The 18,243-nt window shown below is 41.4% G+C and overlaps 1 protein-coding gene across 1 annotated transcript in view; it reads right to left on the bottom strand.

Annotated features, from left to right (window-relative positions):
- The window catches only part of CACNA2D1 (calcium voltage-gated channel auxiliary subunit alpha2delta 1), a 437,349-nt gene that overhangs the window by 236,330 nt on the left and 182,776 nt on the right, over positions 1-18,243 (bottom strand). Inside the window, exon 4 of the mRNA XM_056846470.1 lies at positions 713-772. Within this exon, the coding sequence (XP_056702448.1) occupies positions 713-772 (60 nt within the window). The remainder of the gene's footprint in view (positions 1-712; positions 773-18,243) is intronic.

The raw sequence follows: 18,243 nt of genomic DNA, 5'->3' as shown, positions 1-18,243 counted from the left end.
CTGCCATTCTGGATTATGAACCCAAAGTCCAGCTTCCCTGGAGGAAGATATGTGAATCCCTCCTAGGGTCAGAGTCTTGTTTCACAGTGGTGCTTCATGGAAACAGAACAGAGGTCGTGAAAGAATGAGGACCGCATTAATAAACCAACACCATGCAGCAGCTGTTTCCAACCAAGGGTTTAATGCTGCTCAGAGTACTGCCTAATTAAATTTCAGAAGTCTATCACCTACTCTGGTAGCCATTTCATCCTGAAGCATCCTACATCATTCGCTTCTTCTGCAGACCAAAATAAAAGCATTTCAGTAGACAAACTAACATGATGTTAGCAAGATGTACCAATGGCAGCTGGTGGGGAATTAGAGAAAATCAGGGACAATAAACAATGAATAATTAACATCTTCTGATTCTTCATTCAGACTGACACCTAGACTAAATTAATCTCACTCCAAGCCACAAATGGATTCAGCACTGATTTTAATTCATTCCCTCGGCAAAACAAGGACCCTACAGCCAACCTCCCAGTGTATAAGCTGGAAAACTGAAGTAGCAAGCATTTTCAGCAGCATTCCATTTACAGAGACTACATGCATTTGAGGCTCCCATGGCACAACAAAGATTGCACATTAGCTAACATGGAAAACTGAGCAATTCTTTTAAAATCAGAACCAATTCTAAATGACAGAATTAAAACACACACAACCAGGTGCTCACCGCAAATTCATCCTGCCACTGATGCTCTTTCTGAAATCTCTCCGCTGCTTCTGCAAGGCGCTAAAAAAACAAAAAGGGGAGGAGGGGAAAGATTTAGTTTTCAAAGTCTTTTTAAAGCAACATGACCCATGCAAACAATGATCACGTAAGAGACCCCCTCACTAACTTCCTAAGGTACATCATCTGGGAAATACTGAAGCACTTTGAAGTTTTATAGGGTGAATGTCCATAAATGCCCATAACTGTCCAAGCTTCCCCTAAACAATGGTAGAAATTGTAATCTAGTGAAGGTGCCATAGGGTTGCCAACTCCAAGTTTGGAAATTCCTGAGATTTGGGAGTGGAACCTGGGGAGAGAAGGTTCCTCAGCAGGATATAGTGCCACCGAGTCCACCCTCTAAAGCAGCCATTTTCTCCAGGGAAACTGATCTCTGTAGTCTGGAGATTAGTTGTAATTCCATGAGATCACCAGGCTCAATCTGGAGGAGGTCAACCATAGGGTGCTGAGATCTACCTATGTTGAACATTTGTATACTGCCCTTCTTCCAAGGAGCCCAGGATGACATGCATGGTTCTCTTTTCCATGTTTTATTCTCACAAGTAGGTAGGTTAGTGCTAAGAGGCCACAATTGGCCCAAGTTCACCTAGAGAGTGTCATGACTGTGTGGGGATTTGCGCCCCAATCCAAGCCCAGTCTCTAAATGACTATATTATCCAGGCTCTCTCTTAGATTTCTGCACCTCCTCGCAGAACTACACTGCTCAGAATTCCCTGGGGAAACAGAAAAAAAACTATTAAATGTGTTTAAACCTGTAGTATTGACACCATTACTAGTTGGAAATAAGAAAAGTTTCTTATAGAGAAAGCTTTTAATGGTTTTTTTTTTAATGGCATCTGTCCTAAACACTTGAGAAAAGTACAAGCTTAAAAATCAAAATAAATATTATTCTAGCAGGAATCTGCACAGATCATTAGACTCGCATCTTATGAATAAAATCCATACGAATAGCCCTGTGAATGGTCAGATGAGCATCAAATCCAGCACTACAGCATTATGTCCGTTTTGCTCACAACAAGATTATTAAAATAATCAACTCCCTCCCCCCCACCGCATTCCAAGTCAATGTCAGAAAAGCAAGTTGTTGAGACCAGCGCAACAGATGTGAACTTGTACAGCCTATGTGCATGTGCCAGCATTGCAGCCCTTCCTATGACAATACTGCGAATCTCTGTGCCAGCTGGCGAGAAAAATCCAGACGCTTGTGCAATACCAGCACCATGATATACCCACACCACTCATACACATTTGTATAAAAGATCGGATTTTTTTTTCAGTAGAGAAGCTAGTATGATCTGAACATAATATGTCAGTGACAGCTGTTAGGAAATGCAGGGGAAATTAGAGGAAATAAGTGATGAGTAAAAGCAGAGAGAGAGAGAGACTAACAAAAACAGAACAATTTTAGGCTTCTTTGCATATTCAGGCATATCACTCGATTTATCTAAGTTGTACAACTGGCAACTGAATGTGTGAACTGACTCGCACTACAGAGCAGCTTTTATTCCTGCTAAGTATTTTACAGGTGGCTTTTTCCAGCCCCCAAAAAAAAAAAAGTCAGGAGAGCAGAGTTAAAAGTTCTCCTTCCTCTTCTACCACACTGTTCTCCTACTTGATAAAAGAATCCTGGAGGTAGCATTTGCAAAATAAAATAAAAGTGGCTTAGAATAAAAATAGAAGAAACCATAAGATGTAGCTAAGCTCTGACTAAGATGATAGTAATGATCTATCTGGGGTGTTACATCTGTGATGGCCCATTCATGTGGGCAGGGCAACTCTTGAAGTTATAATCAACATCCAGTGATTCACGTGCATCTTTGATAGAGTGCACCACACAAACACCACCAGTAGCATTTAATGACATTACTGTTACACAATACAACATATTGTTCTAATGCTACCTTACAACAGGGGTTTCAGTGCTCCTGAGGCCCTGCTTATCCTAACAATTGCCCCATTATTATTGCATATCGAATTTTCCTTAGACAGAACATGTCGCCCAAACCAGGATGCACCCAATGCTCCCATGTGCACAGGTGGCCACATACTGCTCTTGGACAACCAACGGCAACAGACAACTTCTCAGAAGCATGGGCCAGGAAGACTGGGGCATTTGCTTCCACAGAGCAAGAGTGTCAAGCGCAAGAGAGTGGTCCTCCTGAACCAACTACAAAGTCTTGCCTAGAACTGAGCAGAGGATGTGGAACAGCACAATCCTAAGGCGAGTTACTCTCTTTTAAGCCCTTTGACTTCAATGGCCTTAGAAGGATGTAACTTTGCTTAGGATGGCAAGGGAAGTCTCACTTCCACCTGACAGGAGGAAGAAGAGCCATCCAGTTCCTTCTTAGTATTTATACGTTCCCATGGATGGAGAACAGCCTGTGCTGGTAACTATTCTTTGCATTCTTCATTGTATTCTTAACTAATACATCAGAGCTGTAACACACCCTCCCTCTCCTGGTCAGGATTTCTGTCCCACCTACACAGCCTAGCCAAGCCTGATACAAATGTAAATCTTGGATGCAGCCCATTCTGCATGATGTCCATTCTGCATTTCATTCTGCAGCAAACTAGATCAGGTTCTAGTTTATCAAATAACATAGCTGTGGTATACACACCATTTGTTTTAGAACATTCATTTAACAATTCTAACAAAATGCGTACCAAGAGTACATGGACCAGTGTGGCCAGGAATACCAGCCAGCAAATCCCATCACAGTCCCAAACTCAATCCTTAGGCAGATCTCTGAGCCTCTGCAGTATGAAGATAATACTGACCCACATTATAGGGGCATTGTCAGGATCACTGAAACTAAAGATAGCTCTTGGAACATGCTAAAGCAATATAAAAATGCTATTATTATCTTTGCTGTCATCGCCAATGTAATGTAGCCAAAAGAAATTAAAAGCCTTGATGGATGACTGAGGAAACTCTTACGAGTTTGATGAGAAGCACAAATAAAACGTGACAGAAACAGAATCGCAAGTCAAAATGCAGAGTTCCAGCGACTCACACATAGAGACAAAGACTGCAACCAAGAAATCAGAAGGAGACTGAGACAAAGAAAGGCAGCCATGAAAGAGCTAGAAAAGATTCTTAAGTGTAAGGATGTGTAACTAGCAACCAAGGTCAAGTTAATTCATGCCATAGTATTTCTCGTTACTATGTATGGGTGTGAAAGCTGGACAACAAAGACAGCTGACAGGAAGAAAGTATATTCTTTTGAAATGTGGTATTGGAAGAGAGTGTTACGGATACCGTGGACTGCCAAAAAGACAAATCAGTGGGTTCCAGTTCAAATCAAGCCCAAACTGTCTCTAGAAGCTAAAATGACTAAACCGAGGCTATAGTATTTTGGTCACATTATGAGAAGACAAGAAACACTGGAAAAGACAATAATGTTAGGAAAAGTCAAAGGCAAAGGGAAAACAGGAAGACTCGGCATAAAATTGATTAAGGGAAGACACAGCCCTCAGTTTGCAAGATCTGAGCAAGGCTGTTAACAATAGGATGTTTTGAAGGATGTTAATTCATAGGGTTACCACAAGTCAGAAGTGACTTGACAGCACTTAATATACACAGACATACAATAGTTATACATATCGCTACAATTCATTCTTTTTGTACACAAACCTATCTAATAACCATGATCTTCTCTTCCTAGAGCAACATTAAATTTACTGAGGCATCAGTCACAAATGCAGAAACAATTATCCTTGTAAAATGCTATGGGTGCCCTCAAGGCAGTTCTGATCCACATATGCAGTTGGGAAACGAAGAGGAAGGAATTCTGTTTGTGTTTCTCATAACTCCTCTTTTCATACAAAATTCATCATGAAAAAGAAAGGGCTGAAGAAACAGAAGCAAGTAAATTATAATATTTCCTTTGTACACCCGCTAAACTTTCATGTTCATTTTACAGAAATGTGAAAGATCACCCTGACCAACCAGCTCATGTGTCAGTCTGAAAACCAGCCATGCATCAACGCTGGCCCCTGCATCTCAAGTGTGCGTTACTAATCTATGAAAAGGTTTTGATATGCTACCATCATAAGGAAAGAAACATATGGGAACTTTATCTGATCTTGAAAGAGCAGCTCCCAAGAAGTCTTATTCATCTTCGTTATCTGTTTTTTTTCCCCCTCTGTCACATCTCTATTCTTGACCAGAAAGGAAATCTGACCGCCAAAATGAGCGACTTTTTAAAAAGTTATCCAGTATAATAGTATTCCATACAAAAAGATCACCCTTTTGTGCTGCTCACAACTAATTCTTCAAATAGTTCATCTTGAAATATGTGGATCTGGGCTCCCCTGAATTCTTCAGGCCATTGTAATATACAAAAACAAGCAATCATTAGACATCAAGAATCTGCAAGACTAACAACCAAGAGATAAAACACTGGATTCTAAGAAACCTGATATACAAATCATTCTTATAGAAACTACAAAAAAGAAGAAGAAGCAGCAGCAAAGCTGGCCTGAAATAACACAGCAAAATGAAAATATGAAAAGTACTGAATCTAAAACCACAAATCATGACTACTTTATACACACACAAACACACACACACAGAGAGAGAGAGAGAGAGAGAGAGAGAGAGAGAGGTGTGTGTGTGAGAGAGAGAGAGAGAGAGAGAAGTCCATTCCTAACACTTCCTCATTTTCTTTTTCTTTTTTTAAAGACAGACATTCTAAGGGCCAAACTAGACATTACAGTGTGTAAGAATCTGACCCATGGACACCAAAACCATTTTAAGGCTGAAATCAGCCATTTAAAAATCGTGAGAGGGCCTAATCCTGATAGGGCCCATAGAGTGGTAGGACAAGGCGATCTTGTTTCCACACACACACCTTTTCAAGTGCCAAAACAGCCCCCCATGGGTCCAAATCCATGGACACTGTAATGTCTACTTTGGCTCTAAGATGTGGGGAAAACACACACATTTCCTGCTCTCATTAAAAACTGCAATGGCCATCTTATACTGTCCAATCAAAAATAAAAAGGAGACTTTTGTGGTATCTTAAAAACAGAACAATTGAAATATAACTTCAGTGCATTGGTTTACAGTGCACTGATTTGAATGGTCTAAAGTAAGTCTGCATGTGATAGTACTGCAAGTCTTCAAGGTACAGAAAAATGCTTTTTGATTCCCTACCCTTAAAACAAATACCATGTCCTGTTTAACCAACATGTGGATGGTGTGTGGGATCTAGGGTTGCCAGGTGGGTGGTATTGGCGGACAATTGCCCTACAATATATATTTTGTAAGGCTACAATATATTCATCTTATTTTTCAAGTACCTGTAAGGTTGCCAACTCTTGGCTAGGAAATTCCTGGAGATTTTCAGGGTAGAGCCTGAGGAAGATGGGGTTTGGGAAGGAAAAGAAGAACCATGCTGGCCCTCCAACTCTGTAACTCCCTCACCAGGGAGATTAATCTCTCTCCCTCTATTGCTGTCTTCCACCAGCAAGTGAAATGTTTTTTGTTTTGTTTGGCATTTCCTCATTAACTCTTATTAACCTTCCTCCCTCTTTTCGTGTGTGTGCTTACGTTATGTGTAATTGTTTTAAATATTTATATATATTTGTAATTTAAATGTTTTAATGTTTGGGAAGTTTTAATGTTCACCACCTTGGGGACCCTGAACTGGGTGGAAAGGTGGTGCTGAAATTTTAAAAAGTAAATAAATAAATGAAATTAAATAAAATAAAATGTCAGCATGCAGTAAATTATACCTCATGCTAAATACCTGGTAATACACTTGCAAAATATAGAACTGAATTGTGGAAGGCACAATTGGAGTGAAACACAGAGCTCAGCATTGAAGCATTCAATTATCTTGGAGAGCTATTAAATTTCTTCCAATAGTGTAAAAACACTGTTCCCATTACATACACGAAGAAACGTTCTGAAGAACAAAGCGAGTTATTACAAGAATGCCACACTTCCTAGAATTTCATGGTGCATGAGGTTATATTCATCAGATTCACTCAGTGTACCCAGCATGTAACCAGCTACATTCACAGTGTAATCTTCAACATAATTATGCCCTTCTAAGTCCTTTGACTGCAACACACTGAGAAGGGTCTGACTCTGCTTAAGACTGCGCTGTAAGGGCTCCACAAGTCTTTCATGTGTATTTGGAATAAGGCTCAGTCATCCGCGTATTGTCAGCATCTCGCTCCAAATCCCTTGATGATCTCTCCCAGCAGTTTCTTGCAGCGGTTGTGCGGTATGAGGAGAAGCGACGTCAGTGTGCTTTAACCAGCCTGGGATACTCACAACCAGGGCAGTGCAGAAAGCACTGCCTGAGAAGGTAGGGACAGAGCAGTTAAAGAGGTTGGACTGGCAGCTTCAACCCCGCCTATTAAGCAATGACAGCTTTGGGAGGCTGATAAAACAGGGCCAAGGGCTAGTGGCCACCCACAGTTTGGACATCCCTGAGCTAAACTGTGTCCCTCCTCTGCTTTGGCAAGGTGGAAGTAAGGCAGAAAAGGAGAGAAAACTATGACATCACCAGTGAGGGTCCCCAGTGCCTAAGGGCTAAAACGCATGGTCGCTTTAGCCTCCTTTATTCACTGTTTCAGCCAGGATTCAGCCAGGATCAAACGCATGCATTTCGCTGAATGTGCATTTGATCCTGGCTGAATCCTGGCTGAAACAGGGAATAAAGGAGGCTAAAGCGACTATGCGTTTACGCCCTGAGTTTTCTGCCAGTTGCCAGCAACTCTAGTTATGTTGCCTTGTGCTGGCAACTCTAGTTATGATGGATTTTTAAACTAGGCAACAATTAAAATCTGCAAGTACAACTTAAAACAGATTCAAGTAACCAGAAATCAACCAGTATAACAATCTACCAAATCCAAAAGATGTTTGCTAAATACAGCATTCGTGTTCAGAGGCAGTGGACTGGACATCTTAGAGAAAACAAAGCCACATTTGTGAACCAAATTGTTGTAAACAATTGTTCTGCTAAGTATATAGGAAATACTTGAGAGTGAATGGATTTCAGATACTACAGATTTCCTGATTTATGAATACGGTTGCCAGGTCTCTGCTATGGCCAAAGATCTGTTGTTAACCATTTCTTCCTGCCACTTCTCAGAGTGGCAGCAGGAGAAAAAAACAAATTAAATCACTGGGACCATGTTCTCTTCAAGTTTCCTAGAGCAATGTGTCGTTACTTCTGGGTTTTCCCAGGAATGATATAATGCAGTGCCTGACACTGGCACCCGTCATGTCCCCCCATCTCCCATCAGTTGCTATCCATCAGTTGGCTATGAAGCAGGGTCAGGTCCCCCATTCAGTGATGAAGGGTCCCACAAAACAAGTGATGAAGGGTCTCACAAAACAAGTTTATTTATTGGTTTTATTTAATAGCAGTTTGAAGTGACCATCAGGGTCATGTAGTCCAATCCCCTGCCAATGCAGAAATTAGGTAGTAGGTTGAAAATGCTATCAAGTCACAGCTGATTTATGGCAACCCTATAGGGTTTTCAAGGCAAGAGAAGATGTTCAGAGGTGGTTTGCCATTGCCTGCCTCTGCATGGGCTGAGAGTTCTGAAAGAATTGTGACTGGCCCAAGGTCACCCAGCAGGCTTCATATGAAGGAGTGGGGAATCAAACCAAGTTCTCCAGATTAGAGTCCACAGAAATTATGACTACCATATCCCCGAGGAGTAGGTATCCAACAACAAAGTAACCACCACCTCACAAGGGAGATTTTTCCAGTGTCAAACACTGTCACTGTCAGGAAGATCTCGTTCAACTTTAGACAAAACCTCCTTTGCTGTAGTTTATATCCATTAATTCAAGCCCTGTTATCCGCCCCATCCTCCATATGGCATCCCTTTAGGTATTGGAAGGTGGCAATCATTTAGCTGTTTATGTCCCTTGCCCAATTTTATATTTATTTATTGTATCTTATTAAGTGCTGTTAGCTGCCCTGACCCCCGTTTGAGGTGGGAGGGTGGGATATAAATTAAAATGGATGGATGGATGGATGGATGGATGGATGGATGGATGGATGGATGGATGGATGGATGGACGGACGAACGGGCGGGCGGGCGGGCGGGCGGGCAGGCAGGCAGGCAGATGATAGATAGATAGATAGATAGATAGATAGATAGATAGATAGATAGACAGACAGACAGACAGACAGACAGACAGACAGACAGACAGATAGATAGATAGATAGATAGAATCACCCCACAAGAGTCTCTTCTCCAAAGTAGAAAACTTCTCCTCAGAGGACATGGTCTCAAACTCCTCAACATCTTTGTTGCCCTGCGCTGGACTCATTCCAGCTTATTGACATGCATCTTTAACTGGGGTGCCCAGAACTGAACACAATATGCCAGGTGAAGTCTAACCAAGACTGTGTACAATGGCAGCAATATCTCATATGACCTCAACACTTCTGCTAATGCAGCCTACAATCACATTTGATTTTAGCAGTTAAAGCTGCCATTTTCAGCATCTGGCTTCTGCTCAACAAATAGAAAATTTTGTCTTAATTTCAGCAGGCCATCTACATGAACGATGTATGGTATAAATGATGTTACCCACCCTGAGCCTGGCCTTGGCTGGGGAGGGTGGGTAGGTTAGAAACCGGAAAAAAGAAAGAAAGAACTGTAACTGAGGGATTCAGACATTGACCATCAGCTTTTGTCAGTGCCCGTTCTGTTTGATGGCCTCTTTTCCCCTCTCTTGTCAGGAGCTGCCGAAATTGGAGCTTTGATAGAACTGCGCAATACTGTGACAGCCTGATAGCACAGGAAAACGTTTCCAATGTGATGGTAAGATGGAGCGTGCTCCACCTCAAGCATGAACAAAAACGAGCAGAAAGAGAATGAGGCCTAGTCTTGCAAATCTATCCTGACAGCCAGCAGCAAAGTAGTACAAGAATAGCTTATCCAGTTGGCGGGGGGGGGACGGGACATTTACTACTTTTAACAGACAATTTATCCTGCTTATTTCCAAGACTCTCTTAAAAATGTATCATGCTTACATGGGCCTTCAACAGCTTTCCATGTTTACTTCCTCAGACACATTCAATGCAAGGAAGAAGTGGGAGAACAATTAACAGTTAAAAATATTAATATTTCTATAGCACATTTCAGATTGTCCAAAGCACTTTGCTAAAGTAATCCTTACAAGAGACCCATAAGGTAGGCGAGTATGATCACTCTCATATTGCAAATGGGGCTGAGGTGGACAGAGAAAAGTGACTTGCCTAAGGCCCTCTAGTACATTAGTAGCAGAGGTAACATTCAAATCCAGGACTTGTTGGTTCAATTTAGACTTGATGTGATCCATGGGTAGGATCTCTTGTGGGTAGGGTTGCCAACTCCAAGGTAGTAGCTGGAGAACTGCTATGACAACTGCTCTCCAGCCAATAGAGATCAGTTCACCTGGAGAAAATGGCCACTTTGGCAATTGGACTCTAAGGCATTGAAGTCCCTTCCCTCCCCAAACTCTGCCCTTCTCAGGCTCCGCCCCAAAAACCTCCCACTGGTGGCAAAGAGGGACCTGGCCACCCTACTTGTGGGTTTTCTTAACACTAACTAGCAGACCCTCATGGATGCTTTGAAGCCCAGGGAAGGGTTGTTGGGGGGAATATTCAACTCCTAGCTCTTCCAGATTTTATATAGTCACTCTGAAAACTGTAATTTGCTTCACAGAAGCAAAAAAAAAAAAAGACGATGGAGCTTTAAAAACCTACAAGAGATCTGCACACTCAAGTTACTTCTGATTTTCTTGGTAGTCGATCCACAAGCATTGGATTCGGTTTGGGGGCAGGGTGGTTCCACACATCTGCCCTCCCTGCTCATTTTTACAGTTGTGGAGTCAGTTTGTTTTCCCCACACATGGCTTAAAAATTATGAGGATTTTCAAGGGAGGGTGCTGCTGATATCCGTGGTGTTACAGCACCCCATATCTTTATCTAACCACCAATCTTTTTTTTCAAACCTTTCACTTACCAGAAGCCTCCTGAGCAAAGCCAAGAAAAGTATCTTATTTTATTTAAGACACCCTTTCTCTGTCGGAGAGTCAGAAGCAATTCTTTCTTCATGCAAACTTCCTCTTTTTAAAATAGTATGCAATTTGGATATTCCTCCTTTTCTACAAGGTAAACAGGTGCACAGAAATCTCAACTAGGCAAGCTAGGATGACCAGATAACAGGCAGACTAGATACCATTAAGTTGCATTGCCCCCAAACAACATGTTTGGCCGATTGTTTAAAGCTCTGAACAAATTCAGATGCAGTTGTGGGGGGACAACAAATTGAGTCACACAGCACTGAACACCAGAGTATGAAAACTGAATGTTCCACAGCTGGCAAATTACACTCTGCTTTGCATCGCGGCTTGATTTATTAGATAAAAAGTAAACAATACCTTGTGCCTCATTTCTGAATCAAGATTCTCCATACTAATAAAAAATCAGGTCTGCCAATTAGCTTTCCTTTCTGGATATCTGCGGATGTGTAATTGCATACAATAGGAATAAATTGTTTCAGTATAAAAGATTTCTTTTTCCTGTGGCACAAAGGATATTAATTACTAAAAGAAAACAACAGCGCATTTTGGCTCTCCATCACAGATGCAGAAAGTGTGGCAATCTAATAAGGATTAAACTTCATTAACTTTCTCCAAATCTAATTGCCAATATTGCATTTTTAAGAACAGCTTGAGGTTTGCATGTAAAAGCATCAAGACGAACTGTACTAATTCTAATTTAAGTTACAATACAATATGAACAATCTTATTTCCAAACAAACACTTAAGAACTGGCACACACTAGAATTATATTTAATCCTAGCAGAATAAAGGTTTGTGACTGAAATTGTTTCTCCTAACTCATTTGCCTCAGGGAGTTGATTCCTACATGCATAATATGTAATGAAATTATACCCACAAATGGACATGTGTGCAACAAGCAAGCAACATCAAAGAACATAAGCTGCCCAAAAAAATGCCTTTCATATTCCACATAGATCCTCAATTTCAATATAATGATTTCCATCTGTATTTCGTACCTGGAACAATGCCAGAGCATCCATATGACCCAAAAAAAATTATACTGAAACCAACCCACCTTCTAATGCAAATAAAAGTACTAAGTGACTGATCTGATCCACACATGCTTACTAAGGAACACATGCTCCCACAGGGCCCTGTTCTAATTGTCCCTGCCCTCCCCAGCTGCCTCTGCAGGTAGCACACTAATGCTCTTCTGCACACCTATGACTCAGCAGGGTCACTCAGTCATAGCCAAGCCCTTTGCATGTCTTAGCAGCATCCAGCAGTTTGTATTTCCCCAGGGTCCCAGCAGGAGTAGAGAAAACTGGCCAGAAACAGAACATTCATTGCACAACATGACAGAGTCTCTGTTCCAACTGAATGGGCTCTCTTGACTTACAGGATGCTTAGAAGATGAGCCTCAGACAGGGACTCGTTGGAGAAGGGATTAGTTGTAAAAGTGAGCATCAGAACAGCTCTTCTCTTTCTCATAACAATAACAGGGGGGCAAAAACAAAATGTGGTGTATGAGGAATGTCATGAACAAGTGGGATATTGCAAGTGACCGCACAGTAATAGGCAATGCATATTTTGATGATGCACTATTTCACTGTAGCACTAAACTGCCATAAAGCTTCGCTTCAAGAAGGGATAAGTGCTTCAACTAACACTAGAAATGTGCCCGTGGGTTGTTTTTTTGAGTCTCCCTTCAAATATTTTATATCTGTATTGAAAAACAGGTCATTCTATTTATTGTTATACTATAATTCTAAACATTTTTGAAACAATTTCCTATTTATATAGATTTAAGTTGCTACGCAATAATCCAGCTCTGAATTTATTGACATTCATTTGATCCAAACAGAACATATTTGTGCCACTCCAAGTAATTACAGAATTATTAACCAAATATCTACATTAAACAAACACAAGTATAGAAGAGGGTAACCTAGATGATTAGAAGGTTGGCGCACCTTCCCTATGAGGAAAAGCTGAAGAGTTTGGGGCTTTTCAGTTTAGAAAAGAGATGACTAAGAGGAGACATAAGAGAGAGTTATAAAATTCTGCACAAGGTAGAGAGAGGTGACAAAGAGAACTTTTTTCTCCCTCTCCCCAAATTGTAGAACTTGATGGTTCCTCTTAGCCAGTATGGAGACAGACTTCCCCAGCATCTGTTGCTGAGGATAATTCTCATCTTCACTCCCCTCAAAACTCCTGCCCTGGCAGTCAGCCCCCAAACAGCATTTCAAGCTGTCTAAATTATAATGGCAGCTTAGTGCTGAATGACAACCTGACTTTGTATTGTCAATCTGGGCCTCAGCTGGGAAGTGTGACAAGAGGCACCTACCACTTTTCATTTCAAGAAAGGATGCTTTGTCCCTTAATTAAGGCAGAGGATGACAGTTCAGGCAAGAAGAACATGCTTCTCAGGCAAGGTTTGACATAGTGGCCACAGCTTCAACGCGATAATGTAATAGACAAAAGAAATATTCAAGTGTACTGTTAAAACCTCAGGAAACTGAAGCCCTCAAAGTGGAATTCTTACTACTTTTGTTTTAAAAAAAAAACTTGGTATGCAAGCGCAACATATATTTCAAGAGATTATCAGCACTCACTGGTGTATCTCGTATAGCAGTATGGGTTAGGCATGTTTAATACCAATCCACATAGAACATCCAACCATGGTTAATGCCAAGAGGAGAAGAGGGGGAAGCTGCACCACATATGACAGCAAAAGAGGCCGTACATTCACACAACTGACTCTCAACTGATCTGCAGCCTAGGTTATGTGCTACCCATTGACACCTGTGTTGGCCTTATTTTAGTTATTTACCTATATATTTATATCCTCCTCTTTCTCAAGGCTCAAAGTGACTTACAACTCCTAATTAAAAACATTGTAACTTAAAACCAACATCACCTTGAATCTCGGTGAGAAAGGCAGTCTACCAATCAACTAAAGGAACAAACAAAGACAAAACTGTAAATCCCACTCTCCCAAAAGAGTTTATACCCTATTAAGAGCCCAGGCAAATGAAATGCTCTCACAGCACCTCCTAATAATTTCTGTACCACCTCCTAACAATTTCTCTCCTCAGGGAGCCCATTCCACTAACGGGGAGCAACAATGGAGAAGGCATGATCTCTGGTTGGTAAGGGGAAGGAAGGAAGGAAGGAAGGAAGGAAGGAAGGAAGGAAGGAAGGAAGGAAGGAAGGAAGGAAGGAAGGAAGGAAGGAAGGAAGGAAGGAAGGAAGGAAGGAAGGAAGGAAGGAAGGAAGGAAGAGATTCTTCTTCAAAGCCAAAGTATCTTCTGGAGGTCTTTAAAAAAATAAAAGTTAATATTCACCCTGAGCCCCTGTGGATAGAGCAGTTAAACATAAATAAAATAAAACAATGTATCAAGATATTATCCCCCCAACTTCTCTTCACCACCACCAGTGGAGTGAGGAGGCGGAGGTTGAAACTTTAAATAATAAAGATGGCTCTCAGCAACTGTGCCCTCAAAATAACATATTTCACTTGCCAGTTTAATAACCAGGGAAATAAAAGTCACCATGACTCCTTCTTCCTTTCACTTCAAATGACATCTTGGTGCAAATTAAAATGGGAGATGGAAGCTGTTCCAGAATACCGAAGCGTGCTCTCCGTGGCTACTTTTCATTTGGTAGAAAGTGTCAAAAACCTACATTTGCTCATCCATTCGCATTTAACAGAGGCGCTCGTCGATTATTTATTACGCAGAGTTCTTTTGAGGCTGGGATTAAGATGTCCTAAAACTCCCAAGAGGACAATTCATCATAACACAATACAGAGTGTGAATAATGGATGTTCACAATTGGCTCGCCTGACACAGGGGAGCAAACGGCAGGTGAATTGAGGTCGCACACTTGATATGAAGACATTGGACAAAGTCGACCACAGCTGTCAGTCAACTATTAGATGGGGAAAGAATCATGAATATGAAACAGGGAACAACCAGATTGGCTTTGGTTGCCACATTCCTAAGAGCTAAGAGAGCTCTAGCTAATGAGCATGACTCGCTGTGCGCATCAATTCAATCCTAGCCGTAGCTACTGCTTATACAGCCAAAGCAAAATTATTCAGAACAAAAGCTTCCCATTTAATGAGACCCAGCATATTTTTCCAATTCCAAGGCAGACTATTTCAGCTTTTGATCTTCCCACATGTTAAATGCAACAGGATTTATATCCTACTTTCCCCAAAATATATATATAAATGGGTATACCATGTAAGTTTTATTCTTTATGCTTGGGGGGGGGGGGGTTACTGCAGGCTTTAGCCCACAATAGCACTGGTTGATTTATTGAATGACCTTATTTCAGTGGCAACCAAAAAATCCCTGCTGTGAAAACACAAGGAGGACAAAAAGAGGTAGCCATTGAAGGAAATGAAATGGTTTCATGGGTGAAACATTTTCGGTGTAATTGGACAAAGTGAGATCTGTGAGGCAGTTCACAAATATAAGGTAACACACTGAACTAGAACACTCTACCCCTGCTTTAAAAAAATCATCATAATTCACTGTTTACTAGGCTCATTATGAATTGATTTAAATCAAGGCAATGTAAACAATTGATTTTAGTCATGATTTGAATGGCTGAGGGGGAACGCCTGGTTTAAGGTGCATGTTCCACTTTGTAATTCATGTATTTCCAGAATGATTTGGGTTGAAAGCAAATTGACTTGCCACTAAATAATCCTTCATGCTGCTGAGCACCCTACTTCCAGACTGGAATACAGCGTCATAAATGCTTGGTGGCAAGAGAGCCATTGTGAAATCAATCAAGTTCTGCTTGCTTCTCTCTATATGAAGGCAACGACACCAAGCAATTGACAATACAATCCTAAACAGAGTTGTGCCTTTTCTAGCCCCTTGAAGTTCAATGGGCTTAGACGGATGCGACCCTGTTTCGGGTTGCAGTGCAATTTTTCCTTCAGTCTAAAAATTCATAAAAGTCATGAGCTCAAGATAATGTTAGATCGTTTTCCCTTCTTGCACACACAGGATCCACACTACAGAGCAAACTCCTTTTGAAACTGATAGAATTTTCAAAAGCTGTCTGTGTTTGGAAGGGGAGAATATCTGCTATTGAAACAAACCAAAAATTTAAAATTCCAAGTGGACTAGCTCAAGCTTGTTGCCAGAATCAAAGCAACTCTGTTGCTTGATTCAGATGTAATGTGAAGCCACTGTTTATTTTAATTATGAACCCAGCCTAGGCTGATCTCTTCAGAACTCGGAAGCTAAGCAGGGTCAGTAGGGTTGTCAGGTCCCTCTTCGCCACCAGCAGGAGGTTTCTGGGGGCGGAGCCTGAGGCCAGGGTTTGGGGAGGGACTTCAATGCCATAGAGTCCAATTGCCAAAGCGGCCACTTTCTCCAGGTGAACTGATTCTCTATCAGCTGGAGATCAGTTGTAATAGCAGATCTCCAGCTAGTACCTGGAGGTTGACAACCAAATGATATAGCCCTATGCATTAGGGTGAGATTAGTCATTCTTGTCTGTACTGTATGTTGATAGAATTATAGAATATCTCTTTTGCATTTGAGCCGCATGCTGTTTCTTATTTTCGAGTACCTGGAGGTTGGCAACCCTAAGGGTCAGCCATGGTTAGTACTTGAATGGGAGACCACCCTGGAAGACTGGGGTTGCTATGCAGAGGAAGGCAATGGCAAACCACCTCTGCTCGTCTCTTACCTTGAAACCCCCATGAGGTGGGCCTTCATAGGGTTGCCATGAGTTAGTTGCAACTCGACAGCATGATTTACCTTTAATTTGTGAAGTCAGAATTTAGCCTGCAGAAGATCATACCAAGCCTGCTTTCCCTTGACAAAAAATCGCTTCATAGCTGTCACTCTGTAAATGGAGAGGCAAGGAAAACCCCTCTCCAGAAGGCCTAAACAGATAACATGCTGGTAGAACTGCAACAGGACCTTGAGCCTTTTAAACTGGTAATCAGCAGCTAGTATGGCGGCAGCATGTTTTCTCTAACAGGGCAAATAGCGACAGGGTGCAGGGCTTCTGAGGCTGAGAAACACATCAGGGAATAAAGGCCTATCTCACTGCCCTCGTCCAGATTGGAGCACCAACAGCTGCTATTTATAAAGAAGAAATGTTCAGAAGATCCATTCATAGATTTCCCAGTATCTGAACCAGTTTGCAAAGTGAAACAAACAAAAGAGTCCACCAAGCCACATTCTCAAATCACTTCCACTTATCACCAAGGTTTGAAGACCATTTGCTGATTGCAAACACTTCTTCGTTCAGTTGGGATTTCTCTGCTCCCATTAAAATTTCCCACTCCAGAGATTTTTTAATAATCTTGGGAGCTGAACTACTTAAGGGGGGGTGTCAGCAGTGATTTTTCTTTATGACAGGCTCCCACTGAAGATAGGAGGTTAGACATCTGAGGTGTGTGATTACCTACCGATTGTAAATGGAAGTTGGGCATTCAGTCCCTTTGGACTCCAGCTACAAAGAATGTAAAGTTTTAGTACATTTGATTTCAGTATTCTGCCCATTCATCAGTCCCCCACAAATCACTTTACCTTTCAAAACTTCCCCTCATTTCTAGAAAGTACACATTTTGAGGCAAGGAAACTGAACCGATATAAAGGTGTTCATCTCCCACATGTATAACATGATCCCCAAGTGTCTCCCCTGAAGTGCTAGAACTGAACACCTATTGTTCACTGATATTATAAAATGAAGCCAAGCAAAAAGAGAAGTGTTTTTCATGCTCCCTCAAAATATTCTGAGAAAGCCAGTGTGGTGTAGTAACTAGGACACTGGATTTCATTTGGGGAGACTGGGGTCAAAATCCTACTCATTGGACTAGTTGCTATCTCTCAGCCTAGCCCAGAGTTGTAAAGGGAGGAAGGTACTCTACAAATGGTGCTCTGAAAAATTTGTGGAAGGGTGAGTTACAACTGAGATAGAGCCTTTAGGTCAGTATCACCTAATGAAATTAATTGGCCGTAGACTCAGGACAGAACAAAGAACTTCATACAATGTATAACTAACATAGGATATTTGTTGACCAGGATGTGGAGATAGTCACCAGCTTTAAAAAATAATAATAGATATTGTTATGGCTATTAGTCATGATGTATAAGTAGAACTTCCATGAATGAATGGTTTTTTGGTTCTTGTAGGTTATCCGGGCTGTGTAACCGTGGTCTTGGAATTTTCTTTCCTGACGTTTCGCCAGCAACTGTGGCAGGCATCTTCAGAGTAGTAACACTGAAGGACAGTGTCTCTCAGTGTCAAGGGTGTAGGAAGAGTAATATATAGTCAGAAAGGGGTTGGGTTTGAGCTGAGTATTGTCCTGCAAAAGTATTGTCCTGTAAGTATCAAGATAATGTGCTAATGAGGGTATGGTATGTTAATATGGAACCATTGTATCCTGAAGTGATCTGTTAAT

This window comes from Euleptes europaea, chromosome 3 (genome assembly GCF_029931775.1).
Source record: "Euleptes europaea isolate rEulEur1 chromosome 3, rEulEur1.hap1, whole genome shotgun sequence".
Lineage (NCBI taxonomy): Eukaryota > Metazoa > Chordata > Lepidosauria > Squamata > Sphaerodactylidae > Euleptes > Euleptes europaea.
Note: the sequence above shows the minus strand (reverse complement) of the source record. Positions and strands in the feature narration are given on the sequence as shown.